This window comes from Halichoeres trimaculatus, unplaced genomic scaffold (genome assembly GCF_033239565.1).
Source record: "Halichoeres trimaculatus isolate MK-OKI-2021-1 unplaced genomic scaffold, fHalTri1.1 fHalTri1_scaffold_13, whole genome shotgun sequence".
Classification (NCBI taxonomy): domain Eukaryota; kingdom Metazoa; phylum Chordata; class Actinopteri; order Labriformes; family Labridae; genus Halichoeres; species Halichoeres trimaculatus.
The window spans coordinates 14,261,703-14,282,673 of NW_027437191.1; the positions used below are offsets into that span (position 1 = coordinate 14,261,703).

Sequence of the window (20,971 nt, forward strand, 5' to 3'; positions counted from 1 at the left end):
TCTTAAAATAATCACTGTATGAAGGAGAGGAAACTTAAAAAAAAAAAAACAACAGCGTTGACTTCTCCTGTCATGAAAGCTGTTAACTTTACAAAGATGTATCACTTTTATATTGTTGTCTGACAATGAGCCCCCTATAAACCGGTTTATTGTCCTGCTGAGTCAGAAGACTATGAAGGGATCGTGACAGCTTGATGCTCACTTTGATCACGGTGGTTTATTTATTGTCAAAACTTGTTTTCATTACTGGGAAACACCCGAGAAGTTATGGAAGAGCTCACTCACTTGAAAATAATGATCACATTTTTTTAAGTTGAAGTGGAGCTCACCTGTTTTTCTTTTAATAACACCGTCTGCTAAGTCATTACAAACTTAAAACCGCAAAACTCAAAGCTTTACACTCCTGGTTTGTGGCTAGAAACCATGTATACTATGCAAAGTCAAACACAAGGATTCTTCAAAGTCAAAGATCAGTCAAATACAAAAAAAATGAATCTGAAAACCAACTCTAGCCGAAGGGAAGTCTCAGTCAAAAATAACAGTATAACTCATCGAACCGTTGTAATCTTTTTGATTTCGTTAAAAAATAGTTTCAACCCTTCAGAAAAGGTTACAGTTGGAGTAGTAACATTTTTTACACGTGAGTTATATGATAATTTACACGGCAAAAAAAGAAATCTTATCAAGTGTTTTGTTTTATTTTAAGTAAAAAATGTCATATTATAATTGATATGCACCACATTCAACTTATCAGTCCAGAAAAAGTCTTGTTTCAAGTTACTTAAAAACAAAATAAGAAATACTGGAAAATTTGCTTGAGTCTAGAATAGTGTTTTAAAACAAGTAACTTCTCTGTTGTTCCATTGGCAGATTTTCTTTTATATGTTACAAGCAATTCAGACCTCATTTTGTCTTTAAATAACTTGAAACACGACATTTTTCTCGACTGTTCAGGTGAATGTGGCTCATAATAAGTCTAAAAAGGCATTTTCTTCTGAAAGCAAGACAAAAACACTTGATAAAATTTCATTTTTACCAGTGTAAAGAGGAGCATGTATCACTAATTAATTAAAAATGAAGCAGGATTAAAAAGAATCTGTTCGTTCAGGGGTTTAGGACTTCATCCTCTCATGAAGTTTGTGCCCGACTTGTCGCACACTGGTATCAACATAATCCACTCTTGGCAGCACATTCATTCTGCTGTTTCAACCATTGTTACTGAGCAACACGTCACCGTAAAACAAGAACTTGGCAGACAGAAGTCGTCACTCATGATAGACAACGTTGATGTGAAGTGCTCCCTTAACAGCTACTGGACTGTGCCCCAAGCAACCTGTGCTTCAATCCTCAGTGCAACTCCGCTAGCCTTTGTTCGGAGACGGACAAACTACGCCATCATACAAGACCTACACTAAAACAGTACAGACTTTGTGTGCTACACAGGTTTCGTCTGAATAAAAAGGTGCACCCAGCTCTTTTTTTAGTCTGTCCCATCAGATTTGGCTGTTGATGGTTATCCTTCAGTTAGCCCAGTTAGACAAGAAAACATAAACTAAAGTATTTCTGAATACCTTTTTAGCTTGTTCCTCCTTTGTAACTAATTTATTAAATCGATGAAAACATTTCAGTCAGATTATGAGCTGCAGTTGGAGACCGGTGCCTTGAGGTCACACTAGTCTCTTTAGAAATACAGCGACGCAAAAAGTAATCTACCTTAAACTTTTACCAGTTTTCATAACCATTATTATAATTTTTTGGGGGGGGGGGGTTGTTTTTAAACTTAAAACTCCTGTGTGGAATTTCCATTTATGAGGATTGTGGCGCTCCCTGTGGACAAAGCTGTACATCTTGCTGAATTTCTTAGGGCAAGTTCTCATCCAGCTTCACACAAGCCGACTCTTAACTTGTATCGGTATGATGCTTCAGACAGGTAACACACTAAATATTAACTGATGGCATTTAAAGAGGTTTTCCTCCACCGTGTGGTGAATCATGCTGTCTGACATCTACCCTGTTTCAGAGGTTTAACGTGTTAGAAATTAAAATAAAGAAATTGTCAGTCCTTTTGACAATGAGCCTGTTTGCTTTCCAAAGTCTTAAGATGTACCACCCTTTGGAACTGGCTACTCTGACCAAGCTGAAACTATGAAAATGGATTTGACTGAAAAAATGTGAGCTTTTTAATCTGAGTTTTAAAACTTTTAAATCTGGAGTTTTCTTCACTGAGGATTGAAGTCATGGGTTTTTAAGGGGCAGCTGTGTCTAAATGTAACTGTTCATGGGACCACAGAGAATGTAAAGGTGCACTTTTTGTAAACAGACCTGCTGACTCTACTCAACCAACAGCCAAAACCAGAAAAAGAAATGTTCACTGAAGTATTTTGATGTATTGGTGCACATCTGACCGTGCTGGGCGTCCACATTGCACAGTGTAACACTAAGAGATCGACCAATGTAGTCGTCTGATGATGGAATGAAATCACACACAAACATGGGGATAATAAAAGCACCTCTAGGTATTTTTGCCTTTTAAACCTTGTTTTCTATTTATTCTGCTGTAACACACGTAAAGGGTAGACGGGAAGTTATTGTATATACTGGAATGTATGTAGTTTAATTTACTTTTTTGACCAATTGTGTTCTCTCATACAAGGGCTCAGGGGATGGCGTGGGTCTGTTGGGTGATGGGGAAAGACATGTATCATTCACTGGGTTTCCTGGTTTGTTCATATTGTTTTTGTTTGTTTGTTTTCCAGTCTGCCCTTACTGCACCACACAACACAGTATGAAGCTCTCACCACATATCTAGTGCAGAGATAAACGAGTAAAAGTGCTTTTAAATCTTATTCCATTGCTTTCAAATGTGCCACTCAGTGTCTGTTATAGGAAGTTACAGTTATTTTATGAATGATAAAATGCCAAATTAAGGGGTTATTTATATGAAGATATATATAAATAAATGAATATATATATTATATATATTAGATATAATGTGTAGTTTAAGATTATTTTGTTTGTTAGAGGCTTTTTTGCACTAGTTGAATGTTTCTGTTGTGTGATACATGTAACCTTTGGCTCTCTAGTTTGTCTAAAAGCAGATTATTTTTGCAGAGCAGCGTCACAGACTTGATTTCCTGGTTTCTACTGTAACTCCTCTTTGTTTCTATTTGGACTGTAGCTTGTCATAAACCATTCTGTGTGTGTTTTTGTATTTATATTGTATTGTTGAACTTCAAGCAATGAAAATACTGTTGTTATCCAGCTCCTTTAATACTGTTTTATAGTACGTGTATCAATAAAACAAGGTGTAAAATGGGATCTGTCGCGTGGCAGTGTTGTGTTCATTCAAAGTGCAGTAGTGAAGTGTTTTGAAGGCCCTGCACACCTGACAGAAATGTATTCGTAACCGTTACTGTGGCTCTTAGAAAACTGAAAGGTAAAGAAACTGTCTCAGCGGGTCACACCGAGTCTGCGCATATGTTTAATGATTAGTGCAGAAGTCCTGCGCGCGCACGGACACACCGTCACGCGCTCTATTCTCAAACAATAACCACATGTCCAGTCACATTCAACAAGTGCAGCTTGAATTAATTTCCCAGACCCACTCCTGAGCACAGACAGCGCTGCAGCTCTTTGTCATTGAAAGCAGAGCATTTCCATTACAAAGCCGAGCGGGGCGCATTAATTATGTTTGTGTTGCCAGGCAACTTCGCGGCTTCGTCTTTACTATAAAATCGAGGAGTAATTGGTTTGTTTAGTCAGCACTCCTCTGCAGAAGAGGCTCCAACACCTGATCAGTCAGTGATACGATTCTCCGATAAGTTTTTGAAGTTTTCGTGACCATGCTCAAAGCTCAGATGAAGTCCGAGGGACGGACGGGCACAAAGATCCTCCTGGAGGCGATGTCCAAAGACAAAGTCCACCTGGCCAGGTTTGTTCTTGACGCGCTGGATGGGGAAATCGTGGACTCTAACACAGAGGGCGCACAGACGCCCCTCATCTCCTCCATCCTGCTACCTGACAGTCTGACTCGGTGTAAATTTGTGGAGCTCCTCCTGCAGAGAGGAGCCAGTGTGAACCGTCAGGACGCAGACGGACGCACGGCCCTCAGTTACGCCTGTGAGAGAGGCTGTCTGGATGCGGTGAAGATCTTGGTCCGGAACAGCGCAGACCCGGAGATCGGGGACACCTGGGGAAACACAGCGCTCATGTACGCGGCAGCGGCGGGTCACTCCAGTGTGGTTGAGTTCCTGGTGAGGGCTTTCAAGAGGCTGGGTCTTCAGATAAATAAACAGAATAAAGCAGGAAACTCCGCTATGGAGGTGGCAAAGTTTCTCGGCCACGCAGAGTGCGTCTCTGCGCTCACTCACAGCTCCAAGAAGAGCCGAGAGGCTGGAGGGAGAGGAGGGAGGTGTGGGGATGTGACTGGAACGTTTGACAGAAAACTTGAGCTTTTAGTGAACAAACATAAAGTCCTCCAAACGAGTTATCATGCAGATTGTCAAATAGTTCAGACTAACTGGCAACAGAGGCCCCGGATGAAGCAGAGTCGGCTGCCCTCGATGGACTCCATAGAGGAATTTGAAAGAGAGGACGACAGTTTCACTGCGCCTTCAAAGGAGCTGGTCTTCTCTGGAGTCCTCACCCCCAAACCCCCTCCGCGGTCTCCCGACCATTTTGACAACACAGAGCAAAGAGAAAGTCTGCCCCTCTCTGATGAGCCCCTCCCTCCTCAGACACACAAATCTACTTTCGGCAGAGCCTCCCCGAAGCCCTCTGCTCTGGGCACCTTACTGACTCCCATTCTTACCAAGAAAAACAAGGACCAAGACAGTGATGAGACAAAAATGTCAGACTTAAGTGTTCATAGATTTCACGAGGGCTACTACCAGAAAAGATGTAGTCTGCCAAACAGTATCCTCAGCCCCACGCCTCCGGAGCGCACACTGGTGCCTTTGCGTAAATCTAGGACCGTTAGGAGGCGCGAAGCTTCCCCCTGCAAGACTGAATCCTTTCAGTGCGCACCAACTCCCACTACGACCTTTTCTATACTGGGTAACAAACTCTTACGCAGACTGGCCTCCCTAGAGTTTAAAAAGGACGTGAAGGAGTCGGAGGACAATTTTATCAAGACGCCAGGACGAATGCCGCGATCAGAAACTTTTCCACAGATATCGAAACATCCAAAAGTAGGCAGTAAATCCAGCGTCGACAGCATCAGCTCCGTCAAGTGCGAGTTTGACTTCCACTTCAGGATGACCAACTCATAGAAACAACCGTGCGTCACGCGTAAAAAGCGCTTGTTGTCCCAAGTCTTATATTATCCAGATCTAGTTGTATCAAAAGCTCGTACACTTCAGGGTTAACTGCAAACAGTGTCCGTGATCCTCATAGTCCTCCTTTGAAAAAGTTTTACCGAGACCAAAACAGCGAAGTCTCATGTTTTCTGTTATTTAAACCAGGAAGTGTAAATAATCCAGCCATGCAAAAGTTTCTGCAATTAACATCCGGGCGCCACGAACTAAAGGTGAGATGTTAAAACCAAGACTGAGCAACGACGATAAGAACACAAAGCTCAAGCTTTGCGTAAAAGTCAGCAGCGATTAGTTGGGAGCAGCTGCGGAGCAGACATCAGTCCACACATGACTTCAACTTGTAGTGTCAGTATGAACTGTTCCTCCTGTGTTCAGCACTTTTTGCCTCTCCTTTGGAGAGGGCGGGGGTTAAATGGAAGGTGGTGGGTGATGGGGAATAAATAAATCACAGATTCAAACTATTTTCTATCATTATTTTTATCTGCTCTTCATCTTTCAGCTCATTTGAGAGTAATTTTCTCAAATTTTCAGTAGCCATTTTTTTTGGACTGGATCAAAGACGCTCAGCTGCTGGACTCCAGAGCATTGTTTTGTGTGCGTGTGTGCGCGCGCACAAAAGCCCCATTTATGATTACAGAGCAAAAAGCTTCAGTGGTTTAAGTTTTGGGATTGCTTGTGCTGTTTTTTGCAGCATCTTTAATCAGAATTTAAAAAAGAAACTTTCTTTCCAGGAGTGAATGTTGTAAAACAGTTTCCATCAGATTAGTATGTTGAAGGTGATTTCCAGCCTCCGTGCGTCAGACGAAAGGATTTTACAGGGCTCATTCTCAGGGAGCTGCAACCTTGCGGGAGAGGTATTTGGGAGAGGGAGGAGGAAGAAGAGGAAAGGAGGGGGTGTTGTCGGCATTTCCCTCCAGACATACATCATTTCAGCCCAACCTGCATCTGCTACACAGAGATGGAGACTACAGCAATGCGGGAATAACTGAGGCTGCCCGGTCCTTCTTCACAGGAGACAAACTCAGGTGACTGCTTTTACTCATCCTGTTAACAATGCACAGAAGCAGCTCAGTGCTGCAGTTGTCACGGGGTTAAAATCTGTCAGCCCTGCAGAGGGAGGTTGGTTCGGACAGTTACTAACTCCTCGGAGCTGCTTCTGCGGCTTCTAGACCGGATCTCACGTCCGACCTGGAGACATTTTTTGCTGCATTCACGATGATCTGAGCGTGACTTCTGGGCGCTGAGTGGAGGCATCCCTCCCCTCTCTCTCTCTGCTCCCGCCCCCTCTGCCTTTCTCTCTCTCCTTTCTTTCCGTGGGTTCAGCGCCGGCTGCCCAGTCACTGAGCCCCTTCTGTTGGAGCGCTGGGGAAGCTAACAGAGATGGGACGACTCGGTTTCAGCACCACGGAGAGCGCCGGACTTCTGCTGTTTGGTAAGCAGCGTTCATGAGTGTGTGCAGTTGTCGTGACTCCTCACTGCAGTGGGTGTGTGCGTATAGGTGCGTGTGTGTATGTGCGCGCGCGTGCATGCGTGCACGCCCTTAACTCACATTAAGGCACAACTGTAGCTTGTTTAGGCTCATATAATTGGCATGTTATGTCTCCACGCGAGGCTAAGCGTGTTTCAAAAATGATCACGGTTAAAGTTCGTCACTTTCTGACGCGGAGTGGTCTGCAGGCATGTGCTGTTGCTCCCCTGATGCTGCAGATTTCAGTCTCCGCGCTTTCAGCCTGGTTTTGACTTTACTATGTAGAAAAGAGAGGAGAAACAGTGATAGGAAGGTGTGGAACCTCCTGACAAACATTACGTTTCTGCTGATTCTGCATTCTTTGTGTGTGTGTGTGTGTGTGTGTGTGTGTGTGTGTGTGTGTGTGTGTGTGTGTGTGTGTGTGTGTGTGTGTCCCCCATCTGTCCGCCTCCACCCTGTACTCTGCTCCTCTCTGTGTCCAGGTGTGCTGGCGCTGTCCGTGGTGCTGGCGGAGCAGGAAGGGGAGAACCTCTCCGGTCTCTCCAACAACCCGGACAAAGCCATCTTCGCGGTGAGGGAGAACGGCACGACGTGCCTGATGGTGGAGTTCGCCGTGAAATTCCTCGTGCCATATGACGTGCTTGCGCTCAATGGGATAGACGTAAGGAATCCCCTCGTGCATTTTACATGAAGCCAAATGTTTTGGAAAGAGCGGGAAAAAGAGGCAGATTTAGAGCATTTTAGATGCATCAAATGTGGCTTTTATGTTGGCGACATTAAAGGTTACTTGCTGTGAGTAAATGTGGTTTCAGTCTAAAAACACGTTATATGAGTAACACAGTTTCCCCCGTTAGCCAAACTGGTCTGGGTCCGACTTTCTTCTGCTGAAACGTATTTTTTTCATATTAGAAGTGTATTTTTAAGCATTACTTGGGGAGCAGTCGTGCGTAAAATGGTCACGGTGCATTACAGTCATTATTATCCGACATCAGACTCTTAAAAAATGTCGAAGCATTTTAGTTTTTCTTTGTTAGTGCATTTAACAAACCGCTCAAATCCTGCCTTACTGGTTTTTTTTTTTTGTTTGTTTGTTTTATGCAAACACAGATTAGTGCGTAAAATGAAATACCAATTCTAAACCTTCTTCAAGCTCAATCACTGGCCCTTTCTTTATACTCCCAAAACGTGTTTTCTTTTTTGCAGCTGATCACCGAGCAGGCGTCATTCAATCTGCCCCGTGGTGCAGAAATTGACGGGAAATGTGCGAGCACAGAGTCGGAGATCCACATATCTTGGAAGAACAAAGCCTATATACTCCGCATCTACTTCTCTAAGGTGGGATTACTTTTAACACAATCACTTCACCATAAACCACTTCAATATATGTGCACACATTTAGTGTGAAGCAGAAATTTAATTTATGTTGAGCAACCTGGCACGTTCTTGTAATATAAGCTTGAACGTGTTTTAATGCATCGAATGACTTTAACTACCAGCGCAACCATGTCCGCATGAGACGGATTCCGAGTAAACGAAACAGATTTCTTAAAAGGAAATGTCCTTCGATCTTAGATTGTGAGACGTTAGTTTCAGAAGCAAAAACAGAAACACTTTTCTTGAGCGAAGGCCAAAGGGGCCTCCCTGTACAGTAGAAAAGCTGACAATGACGTGTGTGTGTGTGTGTGTGTGTGTGTGTGTGTGTGTGTGTGTGTGTGTGTGTGTGTGTGTGTGTGTGTGTGTGTGTGTGTGTGTCGTACGTTTGGCAGGAGTTCCGGAAGAAAGGCGTCGAGGTGTGGAAGATTAGCAGGGTCCAGTTCGTCTACGACACCTCAGAGACATCGCATTTCATCAACGCATATAACCGTGAGTGTCCTACAGAGCGCGCGCGCGCGAACAGGCGTGTGTGTGTGTGTGTGTGTGTGTGTGTGTGTGTGTGTGTGTGTGTGTGTGCGTGCGTGCGTGTGTGTGTGTACACACAGAAGCGACTCAGCACATTTTCATCCCGCTCGCTTTGATTGCATCCTCTTCTCATTCATGTCACATTTCCATTCAGCCTGAATCAGAGAGCTGATTCACACACGGATTTAAGATTTCCGCCCACGTGTTGGACCGAGCTTTAACAGGAATTACTGCAGATTGTAGACCATACTGATGAGAAAGAACAAGCTTTTCACAACTCGAAGATCCACATTTTACAATTAAAAAATATATATTTTATCATATTTTATTTTATTCTTAAGGGATTTTTTAAATTCTCATTTATCTGAGTTTGAAAAAAAAAAGCTTTTCTGATTTACTTTTGAGAGGATATGTCAAATGTCATGTTATGTTTGTTTTTCACCTTTTTAGCCACATTTTACTTTTCAACTAATGATGTTGAGCAAAATTGTTCCCTCCCTCTCTTTCTTGCTCTCTCTCTCACACACACACACCAACACAGTCACACTCCAAGGCCCTCATGTCTCCTTATTCTCTCATGACTCATCCTGTCTCCAGCTGGGAAGCACACAGCCAGCACCCACCGTCTGTCTGCCCTGGTGACACCCGCCGGCCAGTCCTACGTGTGTTCAGCACAGCAGACCCTCACCCTCATCTCCAGCGACCACCAGAAAGGCGTCACCATGTCCATGTACGACATCCAGATCCAACCCTTCGATATCGCCTCTGACTTCATGTTCAGTGAACGTAAGAGAAAACTCACACACACACACACGAGACTTTTCAAAGACGTGTTTGATCAAGTCTGTGATTATCATACTGAGCAGGTAAAAAACGTGCTACAACTTTAAATCCATTCCTCTACTCACACACACACACACACATCTTTGGGAGTTTAGTGCTGCAGTACACACAGGGCTGCAGAGGGAGACGGGCTAACAAAAGAAAAGGAAGGGGTGGGGGTGTAGGAGAGGTGTAGGTGACGTGCAGAGAGTGAGAGAGGGCTGGGAGTCATTAGGACTTTATGAGTGTGCATCTATCCCATAACCTGAGTGAAGCTTTACAGACGTCCTCACTGTACCTGCTCGCCCTCTGCAGCCCATCACCTTGGAAGAATCATTTGCAGTGAGCTGCTGTAAACCAGGCTGTGCTCTGCTCCACTGCCTCCTCCTTCCTCCTGCTGTGCATTACTGACATCCACAGGGAGAAACACCTCCACCTTTCAAACACACACACACACACACACACACACACACACACACACACACACACACACACTGTGGTTGCTCAGAGGCCCACCTCTTTCAGTACGCGTGTCCCACAACGTGTGTGAAAGATCACATGCCTGCAAAACAACAAAATAAAAAAAAAGATTGTGTTCAAGCTGACAGAGGGACGGGGGAGGAACAGCACATGTGAAAAGTGTTTCTGAGTAAATAAAAGTTTGGGGTTTAAGAAGGATACACACACACAAACACATGCTACCTTTATCTCTTGTGTATTTTAACATGCACTAATCACAGCCTGCCATCATATCACAAGACAAGCTGCACAACATTAACTACAGGCAAAGTGATGCAATTTTGATGACAACAAACACACACACAGAGTTATCAAACCAACCTTCAACTGATTGAATCAGAAAATTATCTGAAGCACATTTTTGAAGAGCCTCTGTTTTTATTCATCATGATAAATAAGACTGTTCAGCAGACAGTGTGTTATTCTGCAACTTCTCTCAAATGATTTAATTTTTTAAATCAAGAATTAACTTGGATGTGCTTATTTTATCAATGCACGTTATTTCTTTTATTCCTAGATGAGTTTGAAAAAAAAAAGAAAAAGAAAAAAAGACAAAAACAAGCGCTCATCATCATCAATGGAAAGAAATGTGTACCCGAGGCCTGTCCGTGTTCAGCTGCTGCTCTCATGTTTCCATGCCTCTCTTTCTGCACAGCCTACAAGTGTATCACAGACCAGCGGGAGCGCCTGGAGGAGACCCTCCCCCTCATCCTGGGCTTCATCCTGGGCCTCGTAATCGTCATCACGCTCACCGTCTACCACTTCCACCTGAAGCTGACGGCCTCTCAGCCGCAGCTCCCCCGAGACCGCTCCATGTACAAGAACATGTAGCCCGCCGTTCCTCAGCACCCTCCAAAGCTAACCTGATCACTCAAAGACTTCTTACGCCTTGATGTCCCGAGCCTGAAACACCAGAGGACAGTACAGACAGAGACACGTGTGTGTGTGTGTGTGTAGCCTTTATCATTTGGCCAAATGGAAACAATGGAAGTTAATGGGACAGCTTGAAGCCTAGCATGGAAGTAGACGGAGGGTAGATCCACAAAAACTTGATTTTCCCGACTGCTGAATTTCAAAATAATTTCATGAAATCATCCTCTTTATAACATGAATGGAGAGTTTTAAGAAAATAAATATATAAATTTATGCCTTTATGATGACACTACAGGTTTTTGTTCAGATGTTGGTTTATTATTCGAGTCTCCAGCTGGTGTTTTTTCCCCAGAGACACAGAAAAGCAGTTTTTTCTTTTAACTGTTCTGTCCATCTCCTCTTCAAAAGAGAATCCAAAAACCGCCCGAGCTTGTGCTTTCATCTGTTTGTCGTCTCCTCCTCTCTTTCTGAATCTGCTGCTCAGTGACTTAGTCATCTGTTGTTGGTTCTGTATTTGCTGATCTTAATTTTTTTTGCTCAAGAAACTTGTTTTTTGGTTTTGAATGCAGCCATAGTGTGTCACCGTGGACCAGTCTTGTAGTTTGTGCAGTGGCATTAAGATTTGCTGTTTTTGCTTTAATGTCAAATCTTTCCTTCATGCCATTCAGTGGAACACATCCAAAAGAGAAACTAAAAGAATTTATCAGAATGATATATGAGAGTGTTTATGAACATACAGAGAGGTTATCAGATGAAAAAAACATGTGTGTTTCTTATTTTCACAATCAAAGTCTATGCATAAACCTCTGCTGATGCAATTTTGTGCAGTACTCTTCTGTTCACTGAAATAAATTGCTGAAATCATCTCTGAACACCTGCCAGGTTATTTCTATGATCCACCACAACACTGCAGCGTACAGCATCCTTCAGACCCATTACAATGTTACAAGTTGGAGTAAATTATGAGAAAACACAGCACTACTCTTCAGTCATAAGTCAGAGGGTCTGTAAAAAGTGACAGATGCTCCTGTCAGAAGAGACGCTGCAGGAATGAGGTATTGATTTTGTCATTCTACTCTCATCCTCTGAAGGAAATGCAATATGAAGAAGTCTAATTGAAAACAAACAGAGCATTTGTGTCAGACACACCTGTTTGTTTCTGCAGAGTGGATGCTGTACATCATCCCCAGTCATCCACTTACTGCCCTCAGATGAAACACATCATGTGAGAAATGGTTTTAAACAAAGAGTGTTTTCTTCCTGAATGTCAGATGAAGACCTACGACTTCTTTTTCTGTCATGTTTGAATCACACAAAGCACAGCTCACTCCTCTGACATCTAACCACAGCAGCAGTGAAGACAGTACGACCTGAGCCCTGCTGGTGCTTTCTTAGATAAACAGGCCCAATCACATACTACCAAATGTAATGTTTTTCTAACACTGTCAGAAATCTGTTAAAAATATTCTACCTTGTTTCATACACTTGGTGGAAAAGCCTGAAAAACACGAGGAACACCTTTAAATATTTCAGTCTGACACCAACAACTCCAAATTGACCTCTAATAGGGGGCTAAAAACTGTTTGTTGAATGAGGCCGCGCTTCAATAGAAAAGGATCTTCTTCATCACATTAGATTGTACATGAGTACCTGGTATAACACCAATGATCTGGATATCGCTCTCACAGTTGTAGCACTGCATGATTCAGGTGAGACACACAGGCTCAGCACAGAATAGGTGGATGGACCAGATAATAATGACCATGGTCCACTCCTCTGTCCCAGGCTCTGCAGCAGACGACATTCACATGTTCTAGAGAGTTCCCTCACATGTTTTAAATAGTTAAAAAAGGTTAAATAGTAGGGATCGGTAAGTATCAGGCCAATAACAGCGTTATTTCAAGGTATCAGCAGCTGATACTCAAGGCAAAAAAATCTCATGTGGATTAAGTCCTCCCGACCAGTAGTTGGTGCTACATTGCTGCGGTTTGACACCACGGCAAATGTGTATCAGGTCCTTTTAAGACAACATGAACAAACCTGAGACAGTTAACAGTTAAACTATTTTATTTTGCACTTCAGTTTTTTTTTTTTTAAATCACTAAAAGTCTGAGAGTTGTTAGTTTTATTTTGTACTTTTGTCAACTTATTAAAAGTCATAAACTCAGGGAGTTATTTGTATTTCACTTTGGATTTAATGGCAGAGTGACTGTGCTGTCTTTGCTCAAAACAATCCGTCACTCTTCATTGAAATTTTATTTATCAAATGTATCAGTGATATCGCTACTCAGTATTGATGAGTACTCAGGAGGGAGTCCTCGTACTGGTCTGAAAAAAAGTCATGTTTTAACCTACTCTGTTAGGTTAAAATGTCTAATATTGTAAGTGTAAATGTCATAGTCTAACATGTAGGTACACTGACAGGCGGGCTAGCTTAAAGCTGCTACGGTTTCAGTTACTCCAAGAAAATACATTTTGAGTCGTATAAATGTGGAAAAACTCACCTGTGATTCCTCTCATTAGTCGAGCGAAGAAAAAACGCCAAAAAACCTCCAGCATGATTTCCTCGTTAGCCCTCCCTTGTTTCTTTTCTCCTTTCACCTGTCTGCACAAGCACCTGGAACTTTACGTTCACTCTTCTTCGTCTTCTTCTTGTTTTAAGAGCGGTAGTAAACCATTGCACTACATAACCGCCACCCTCTGGTCCGGAGTGAGTACTGCAAAGGCTCAAAGACTAGCACATGTATCCGAATATGCGTTATTTAAAAAAGAAAAAAAAAAAGTTATATATTCTTCTCAACAAACCTGTATTTCTCAAAAACTCAAATACAAATTGCACCATGTTATCCTCTGGTGATTCACTTTGTTTTCTTCCATTTTCCTCTTCTCTGTCTTTCTCTACTGCAAATCGACGGTTTCCCAGCTCCGAAGTATCTAAATCTCCACAATTAACGAGTATAAACGCGAAAATATGTAGAATGTACCGTCCACGAATTAAAACAATGATGTTAATTGTTTTGCAATCAAACACCAGGAACAAGTTTGTAGTCCGGCGCCCTCGTCCCCCACGCGCACACAGTAACACACAGGTGTAACTAATTAAGCCAAACTAATGAAGACTCTTTACACCAGGAAGCCACTAAGAATCACTCTCACTGCTATGATTTAAAGAAAAAATGTAGCAACCTTCAAAATATCTTTTTTTTAATCCAGTCTTTTTTGTACTTTATTTGGTTCCACTTTTTCCTGTAATTATCCAAACTGTGGAAAAAATATAAATATGTGGAAGAAAAATGGTAACTCTTCAATGTTCTCTACTTATAAAGGATTACTTTTTCTCTCTACCTTCAACAAAGTCATGCTTTGACCCTCATTATTAATTATTCTATAAAAAATAAGTTATTAGTATTATCATTAATTATGATAACCATTGTAGTTGTTGTTGACAAATTGTTGTTGGTGCTGAAAAATACAGATATGTGACTAGAAATAAGACAGAATGGTGAAAAAGACAAACAATTGACTTTGAAAACTATGCTATAGCCACTGATATCATTCACACATCCATTCAGGTCCAAAAGGACTTTGTCGAACCGTTCCCTAAATATAATGCAGGCTCTTGTGTTTGCAGTCAGGTTTACTCTGCGGGTGTTTTATATCATTCCTCATAAAGGGTAACTCAGTAACTCCAGGGTTAAGTTTCATCCTCATGAATGCCTCGAGGCCTCTTTGGCCTCAGTGCGGTTGCTTTTATTTACTGGGCTGTCAACAGAGGTACCTTTCTGTGAGGAAGAAGCTCCTTTCTCTGTCTGAGCTAAATCAATATCCCATTATTGTGCTTCAGAGGGAAATAGCTTAGAGGAAAGAAAGAAAAATAACCCGGTACACTACAGCAACTCCCATCCATAGATGAGTCTTTCTGCTGCTCTGATTGGAGGTGAGGTTAAGGTGGAGTAGTTTGAAATGAAAACTGTTGAATTTATAGAATATGGAGGACTCAAAAAAGAAATAAAAACAAATAAACTGTAAATGGCTGAAAGGAAGTCCCTGGCGTAATTTGACAGTGTGCTGTTTAAAAAAATCTCTGCTTGGTATGAGACACAGATAGAAAAAGAAGAAGACTGAGAAGAAAAGAAGAAGATCAAAGGTAGAGGAAGAAGAAGAAGAAGAGGAGGCCGTAGAGGGTGATGAAGGAAAAATCCATGCAACACATCTCAATGTTTTTATGGGCGTTTTTTAATTGAAACCAGCTTCACTGATAACAAACATGCAATATCAATGTACAAGCCAACACCACAGATAAGTGTTACTCATTCAGGTCCTGACACAGAGTCGAGGATTAGCCAGCACACACACACACACACACGCACACACACGCACTTTCAGATGTTGTACAGAGATAAACACGCTCTACATCTTTTGCTCTTTGACATACAAACAAACACACACACACTCACATACACACAGTCATATTTACATATCACAGTGAATGATGGTTTAAAACGATGCAGGGAAGGAGGATTACACTGTTCTCTCGGTTCAACCACAGATGAGGATGGCAGCACAGCTCCAGTGACAGCGAGTGTGTGTGTGTGTGTGTGAGTGTGTGTGTGTGTGTTTCTGACTGAGGCGGAATAAGGAGTGAGATGACAGTGAGGATGTGAGTAGAAAACGAGACCTTTTATCAGAGGCCTGAAATCTGCGTGGCAGGCGGGCGTCACTTTAGAAACAGGATGAGACTCTGAATAAAAAAAGAAAAACAGGCCCGTGCAGAAGAAATCTCCCCACTCAGTCTGTGCTACATTTAAATGCATGGTGTAATTACAGTATCATAAATACAGGGGCTTTATAAAGAGGTCTGGGATATTGCTTGGATGAAAAGACAACTGATGTCACTGCCTGCCGATGCACTTTGAGAAATGTGAAACATATCTCAACAAAAACAGAACAAAAGAACGTAAACAAAAAGGCCACACTACCAAAAAATAAACCTTCAAATCCAATAAATAAATAAATACTTTAAAACGTCATACAAAATCTGACATTACCCTTTTTTCCAACATTAAATGGAAGTTCTGTCTACAAATGTAAGATAATAAATATATTCAGTATTTTCAGTAACAGTTAGGTTTAGGTGGGTTTATTTGGGATATCTCTTATATCTTTAAGCAAAAACTGGATTATAAACAGTAGGAAAGATCTCTGCAGAAACTCTATTTAATACTGCTCATATCACAATGGTTACGACACGATAAAATACTGCAAATTATCAAAACTGTACAGGAAAACTTACAAGTTTCTCTAAAATACATTTTCACTGTTAGTGTGTGAGAAGGGAGAGAAGCTCATCCCTGTTCCACCAGCGGAGCAGCAGCCCGTCCTTCAGCTGGAGCAACAACACAACAGTTATCACCGGTCAAAAAAACCCTCTTTGCTGATTGTTCTGCAATCTACTGCTCTGGTCTGGAGCAGAGCACTGAGTCCCAGTGTCCATCCACCCATCAGCAGCATGCACCACCCCTCTGACGCTCCTGCTGATGGTTACTCAAGTCTACACGGAGCTGAAGACTCAGCTCAGGAAGAAGGAGGACTCGTAACGTCTACTCTTCATCTCCAGTTCAAAGTTTTAAAATGTAGACAATATTTTCTTCTTTTCTCCGTTTGTGTGTTTTTTAAAATGTTCGTCTTAGATATTCCTTTAGCTAATCTACGTCGTGGTTACAGGTGTGAGTGTTTGTTGGGCTCCACCGGGTGGTGGGGTGTTTTGGCTGGGTGAGGGCAGTGCCACCCTGGTTGAGTGTGAATGTGTGTGATTTTTTTCATATTTTATTTTCGTATAGGAGAAGACAGTTCTGGGGTCTGGCAGGTCAGCGGTGGCGATAGTGTCTCATCAGAGGGACGATGCAGGAAGGAGGTCCAGACAGCTTGAGGAAGGGGTGCTGGAGGAGTTCCAGAGCCGTGGCTCTCTGAGACGGCTCCCTCACAAGCATTAGGTCCAAGAAGGAGCGCAGCACTGTAGACACCTGAGGAGGTAAACAAAGTCCTTTAGTCTGGTCCTTCGTTTTTATCCGTTCTAAAGCTTATTGTCTTTTCCATTGAGGGATGTCAACAACACACACTGAACAAGACGATGTAACATAATGAATTAAAAACATGAATTAAAGGTAGAGTCGGCAGGTAGAGTCACTCTCGGCCTCTATACGTGTGTGTCAGTGTCTGTATCTGCCTTGAACCCACTCCTCAGCCTGCATGTTGATCTTTTGGTTGTTTCGGGACCTATCTAGGCGAAGATAGGCGTAGTAACCTTGGCACCTCCTGCTAAGTGACTTTGAATGCTAAATAGCGAGTGGAGTAAGCTATCCCTAGCAGCTATGAAACTGTACGTAGCACGGAGAAAGAAAAACAACCAAAGTGAAACGAAACTTCAAACAGATAAAGCTTTTCTTCAGCAGCACTGGATGAAGAGCGACAAAGAGCAAGTGATGTGATAAATAACCCGGTGATTAGCTTGTGCTAACATACCAAGTCAGGTGCACGGCTCTTGAGTCTCTCCTACATAGAAATGTGATGCTACAGGTGGTTGCTGGGCTAGTGAGTGCGTTCAAGTAGTCATGGTCGGAAGCTGTGGATGTGTGCTGCCTCTGGCACTGAGCCAAGAAGGAGGAGCCAAGTTTAAATTTGTGTTTACAGACAACTTACAGAAATACCCGCAGACCCCACCTTTTATAGGAATAATAATTAAACCAGCTGGTTGTGCGTGACAGAAAGTGGTAGACTTGGACTTGTCAAGTTAGCTTGTATCACAAATTCAAAATATTTTGTACTTAAAATCAAAATCAGCGAGCTAACATTTTAAACAAAGAGAAAAAGTGTTTTTTCTTGTCATGATAAAACCACAACTATCCGACAGCAACCCAAGCAAAAAGAGGCCTTTTTTAAACTCTCGGCTCTAACATGCAAAACTCACATGAAAAATTAAATTCTTGGGACAAAAATGGCGAAAAGTGTAACATCATCATCAAGTCTTCATCTGTGCCCCATAGCTAAACTCAGCTGTGCTTTTAAATGTACTTTTTACTCTACTCTCTTCTTATGTCTAAACTCAGAACTCAAACAATTTATTTTTTATACTCCTGGGTAGGGATTTTGGCTGCATGAATTGACCAGATAAAAAGTCAGTATTCATGTTTTTTGATGTTGAGATGAATACTGAAACTTTTGAAAACGATATAAAACTTCACACCTGCACCAAAGATTTTTTGGTGACAGATTTTGTCCTTGCAACAAACTATAATGATACTCTATAGCAGATAGGTTATAAAATATTGTTTTTTTCTTTCCTACTACCTGCTCTTTGTCCATAAAATCAGCTTCACCCACTGTCTCACCTTGTGCGACTCTTTTAGCCGTGGCGGCAGGTTGTCTCGTATCCTCCTCATGGCCTGCAGAGGGGGTTCATTAAAGTACGGGGGCTCTCCATCCACCATTTCAATCACCATGATGCCTAATGACCAGATATCCACCTGTGAAAGAAAACACACAAGCATGTTTTTTTCTTCTTTCTTCATTTTCTGGAAAATCACCTGAACAGTCAGCTGAGAAGTCTCTCTTGCTGAAGTCCATTAGTGTGTCCTCACCTCAGTCCCATAAGGTAGTCTGGAGATGACCTCTGGTGCCATCCAGTAGGGTGTCCCCACCAGGGACTTCCTCTTGGGCACCTCTTTGGAAACTTGGGCACAAAAGCCAAAATCTGAAAGCTTGATCTGGAAACACACACAGAAACAGGGTGCTGCCTTCAGGGATGACGTCATACAGGTCAGGTATTACAGCACAGACTGTTTTAGATCTCAACCTCCTTGTTTGGTGCAAAGGAGTGCACTGACCCACTGATGGAGAGGTTTCATAGAAGACACTAATCTGCTGTATTAGTGGTTAATTAGCCTTCAATTAATCACGTCTTATCAGCTCATTAGGAGGAGTTAGGCGGGATTTAATTACAGGGGCACCAGTGGTAATTGATGATGATGAGTTTCTGGCACTGGATGGTGACAAGTGTGGGAGTGACACCCATAGAGAAGGTCAGTGAGCACGGAAGAGTGTGTGTGTGACCAAAATCACCAGTGACAGGAACAAGGGTCTTAATGTTCGTCATTTTAACAGGGGATCCTCCAGTTTGTCCCACAGGGACACACACACACACACACACACACACACGCACGCACACACACACACGCACACACACACACACACAAACACACACACACACAGAGTCATGTGTGCTTACCCTGCCATCACTGGTCAGCAGGATGGAGTCACTCTTGATGTCACGGTGGATGACGCCCTGGGTGTGCAGGTAGGACAAAGCCCTCAGCACTGACAGACACACTGTGGCGATCTGCTCCTCGTTCATCCTGTCAGACACACACATATGAAGCATAGACCTTAATGAAACATGTTGAATGTATTTACAAAACCCAGTTTTTAGCTGAATGTCTTCTCAATTGGTTACGGATAAGTGTCATATCATTTCTGTTTCATCAAATCCATTAATGTATGTTTTGGCTAAAGTGAGGATTGTCTGAGAGAGTTAAATTTGAAGAGCAATAAACAAACTTTTAATCATTTTCCCCTTTATTCTAATTACGTTAGTTTATTTTTTAGGGGTGGGAAATAAAATTGAAAATTGACTTTTTGGGATTTTTTGTTTGACGATAATCAGGATTCTTGGGGCGCAGATGGCCTAATGATTTAGGTCGTGCCCCATGAGGTTGTCCCTTGAGTGGGTGGCCCGGGTTCGAGTCCAGCCCATGGCCTGTTTCCTGTATGTCACGCCCCACTCTTGCCCCCTTTTTCACTCTATCCACTGTCCTCTACTGTATCATTGAAGGCATAAAAAGCCCCAAAAATATCTTTGAAAAAAATTGTGATTCTTTGAAAAAAAGTTTTTTTTTTTCTTCATTTCAGTCTTTGTTTATAAACTGGATTGTAAAAAAAGTTACCATTTTTCTCCAGCAGAGGGTAAAATGTTCCTCTCTGACTTATGTGAAGTGCATTTTTATGGGAAAATATGGCTCCTGATATAGTCTGTAGACATCATCATTAGGGATGGGTACCAAATTAGGTACTTCTATAGGTACCTACCGAGTTCTGTCTGAAGTACAGGGTATCGATTCACGTAAAACCAAAAGGTACCATGTTTAAGTACCTAAATGCATCCCTGTGACTGTGATGGAGTGTATGAGTGGGCAATTTTTCATGCAGGGGGTGACCAAGTTTATATATTGAGAAATAAATATGTTGAATTGAAAAACTGTGAGATTTTATTATTGAAGAAATTAATGTTTATTACCACATAAAAACACACAAAAGTACCAAAAATTGGTACCATTGAGTACAGGTACCGATTGCCAGGTACCGGGCATCGGTACCATATCGTTTCAAATGTGAAAGGTACCCATTCCCAATCATTATCATTTAACTTTTTTGCATGGTCTGGTGTTACAAAAGCAAACTAAGAATTGCAAAAAACGTAAACATCTCAGAATCTCAATGTAAATCAAATTGGCACCCCTAAAATCGTAATAGAATCTAACCACGAGAATAGCGTATTGCCCCAGTCCTATTATTTTTCATTCACCTCAGTTTAAAGGCAGGCCACTTTTACAATGTGTTTTATAACATTTGATCAAAATCGTATGATTACTTAATTACACATCAAACATTTATTACACAAACTATAGCCTGATGAACTACACTAAATTTACTTCTCTTTCATTTTTTTTCAATTGCAGTTTGTTTCTCTGTGGTGCAGGATGAAGTACGAAGTCATGTAAATTAGATACATGTCGACAAGTCGTCAGACGGGACTATCAGAGTATTTTAAAACTCAAGAAAAAGCTGCTTAATGTTGGATGATGAACACCCAGAACACAAAACATGGGAGTGAATGCTAGAGATAATTATTTTCATACATGCTTCTCGTAGCTTCTTCTATATTCAGGCTGGAGAGACGTTATTTTCAATACAAGCCACTAAAGGTGATGATGTTAGGAGAGAAATGACATGAGACCAATTA

General features: G+C 42.0%; 3 protein-coding genes across 4 annotated transcripts in view; 2 read left to right on the top strand and 1 right to left on the bottom strand.

Moving 5' to 3' along the window:
- The first annotated feature begins 3,456 nt into the window (after positions 1-3,456).
- On the top strand, positions 3,457-5,983 carry LOC141801559 (uncharacterized). Its single transcript, XM_074684636.1, has one exon. The coding sequence runs from the start codon at positions 3,843-3,845 to the stop codon at positions 5,268-5,270; it is 1,428 nt and encodes a 475-aa protein (XP_074540737.1). The 5' UTR covers positions 3,457-3,842; the 3' UTR covers positions 5,271-5,983.
- Positions 5,984-6,192: 209 nt separating this feature from the next.
- lamp5 (lysosomal associated membrane protein family member 5) lies at positions 6,193-11,715 on the top strand. The gene is made up of 7 exons (XM_074684637.1): positions 6,193-6,340; positions 6,639-6,747; positions 7,266-7,444; positions 7,987-8,118; positions 8,550-8,646; positions 9,280-9,468; positions 10,679-11,715. The coding sequence occupies exons 2-7, from the start codon at positions 6,696-6,698 to the stop codon at positions 10,852-10,854; spliced, it is 825 nt and encodes a 274-aa protein (XP_074540738.1). The 5' UTR covers positions 6,193-6,340; positions 6,639-6,695; the 3' UTR covers positions 10,855-11,715.
- Positions 11,716-15,096: 3,381 nt separating this feature from the next.
- pak5 (p21 protein (Cdc42/Rac)-activated kinase 5) overlaps positions 15,097-20,971 on the bottom strand; it is a 60,802-nt gene continuing 54,927 nt past the window's right edge. Inside the window, exons 9-12 of one of the 2 annotated variants that reach the window (XM_074685112.1) lie at positions 19,181-19,307; positions 18,534-18,659; positions 18,285-18,419; positions 15,097-16,919 (exon numbers count right to left, since the gene is read on the bottom strand). In XM_074685112.1, coding sequence (XP_074541213.1) covers positions 16,764-16,919; positions 18,285-18,419; positions 18,534-18,659; positions 19,181-19,307 — 544 coding nt within the window. In that variant the 3' untranslated portion in view covers positions 15,097-16,763. The remainder of the gene's footprint in view (positions 16,920-18,284; positions 18,420-18,533; positions 18,660-19,180; positions 19,308-20,971) is intronic. The other variant, XM_074685113.1, reaches the window with a different exon arrangement.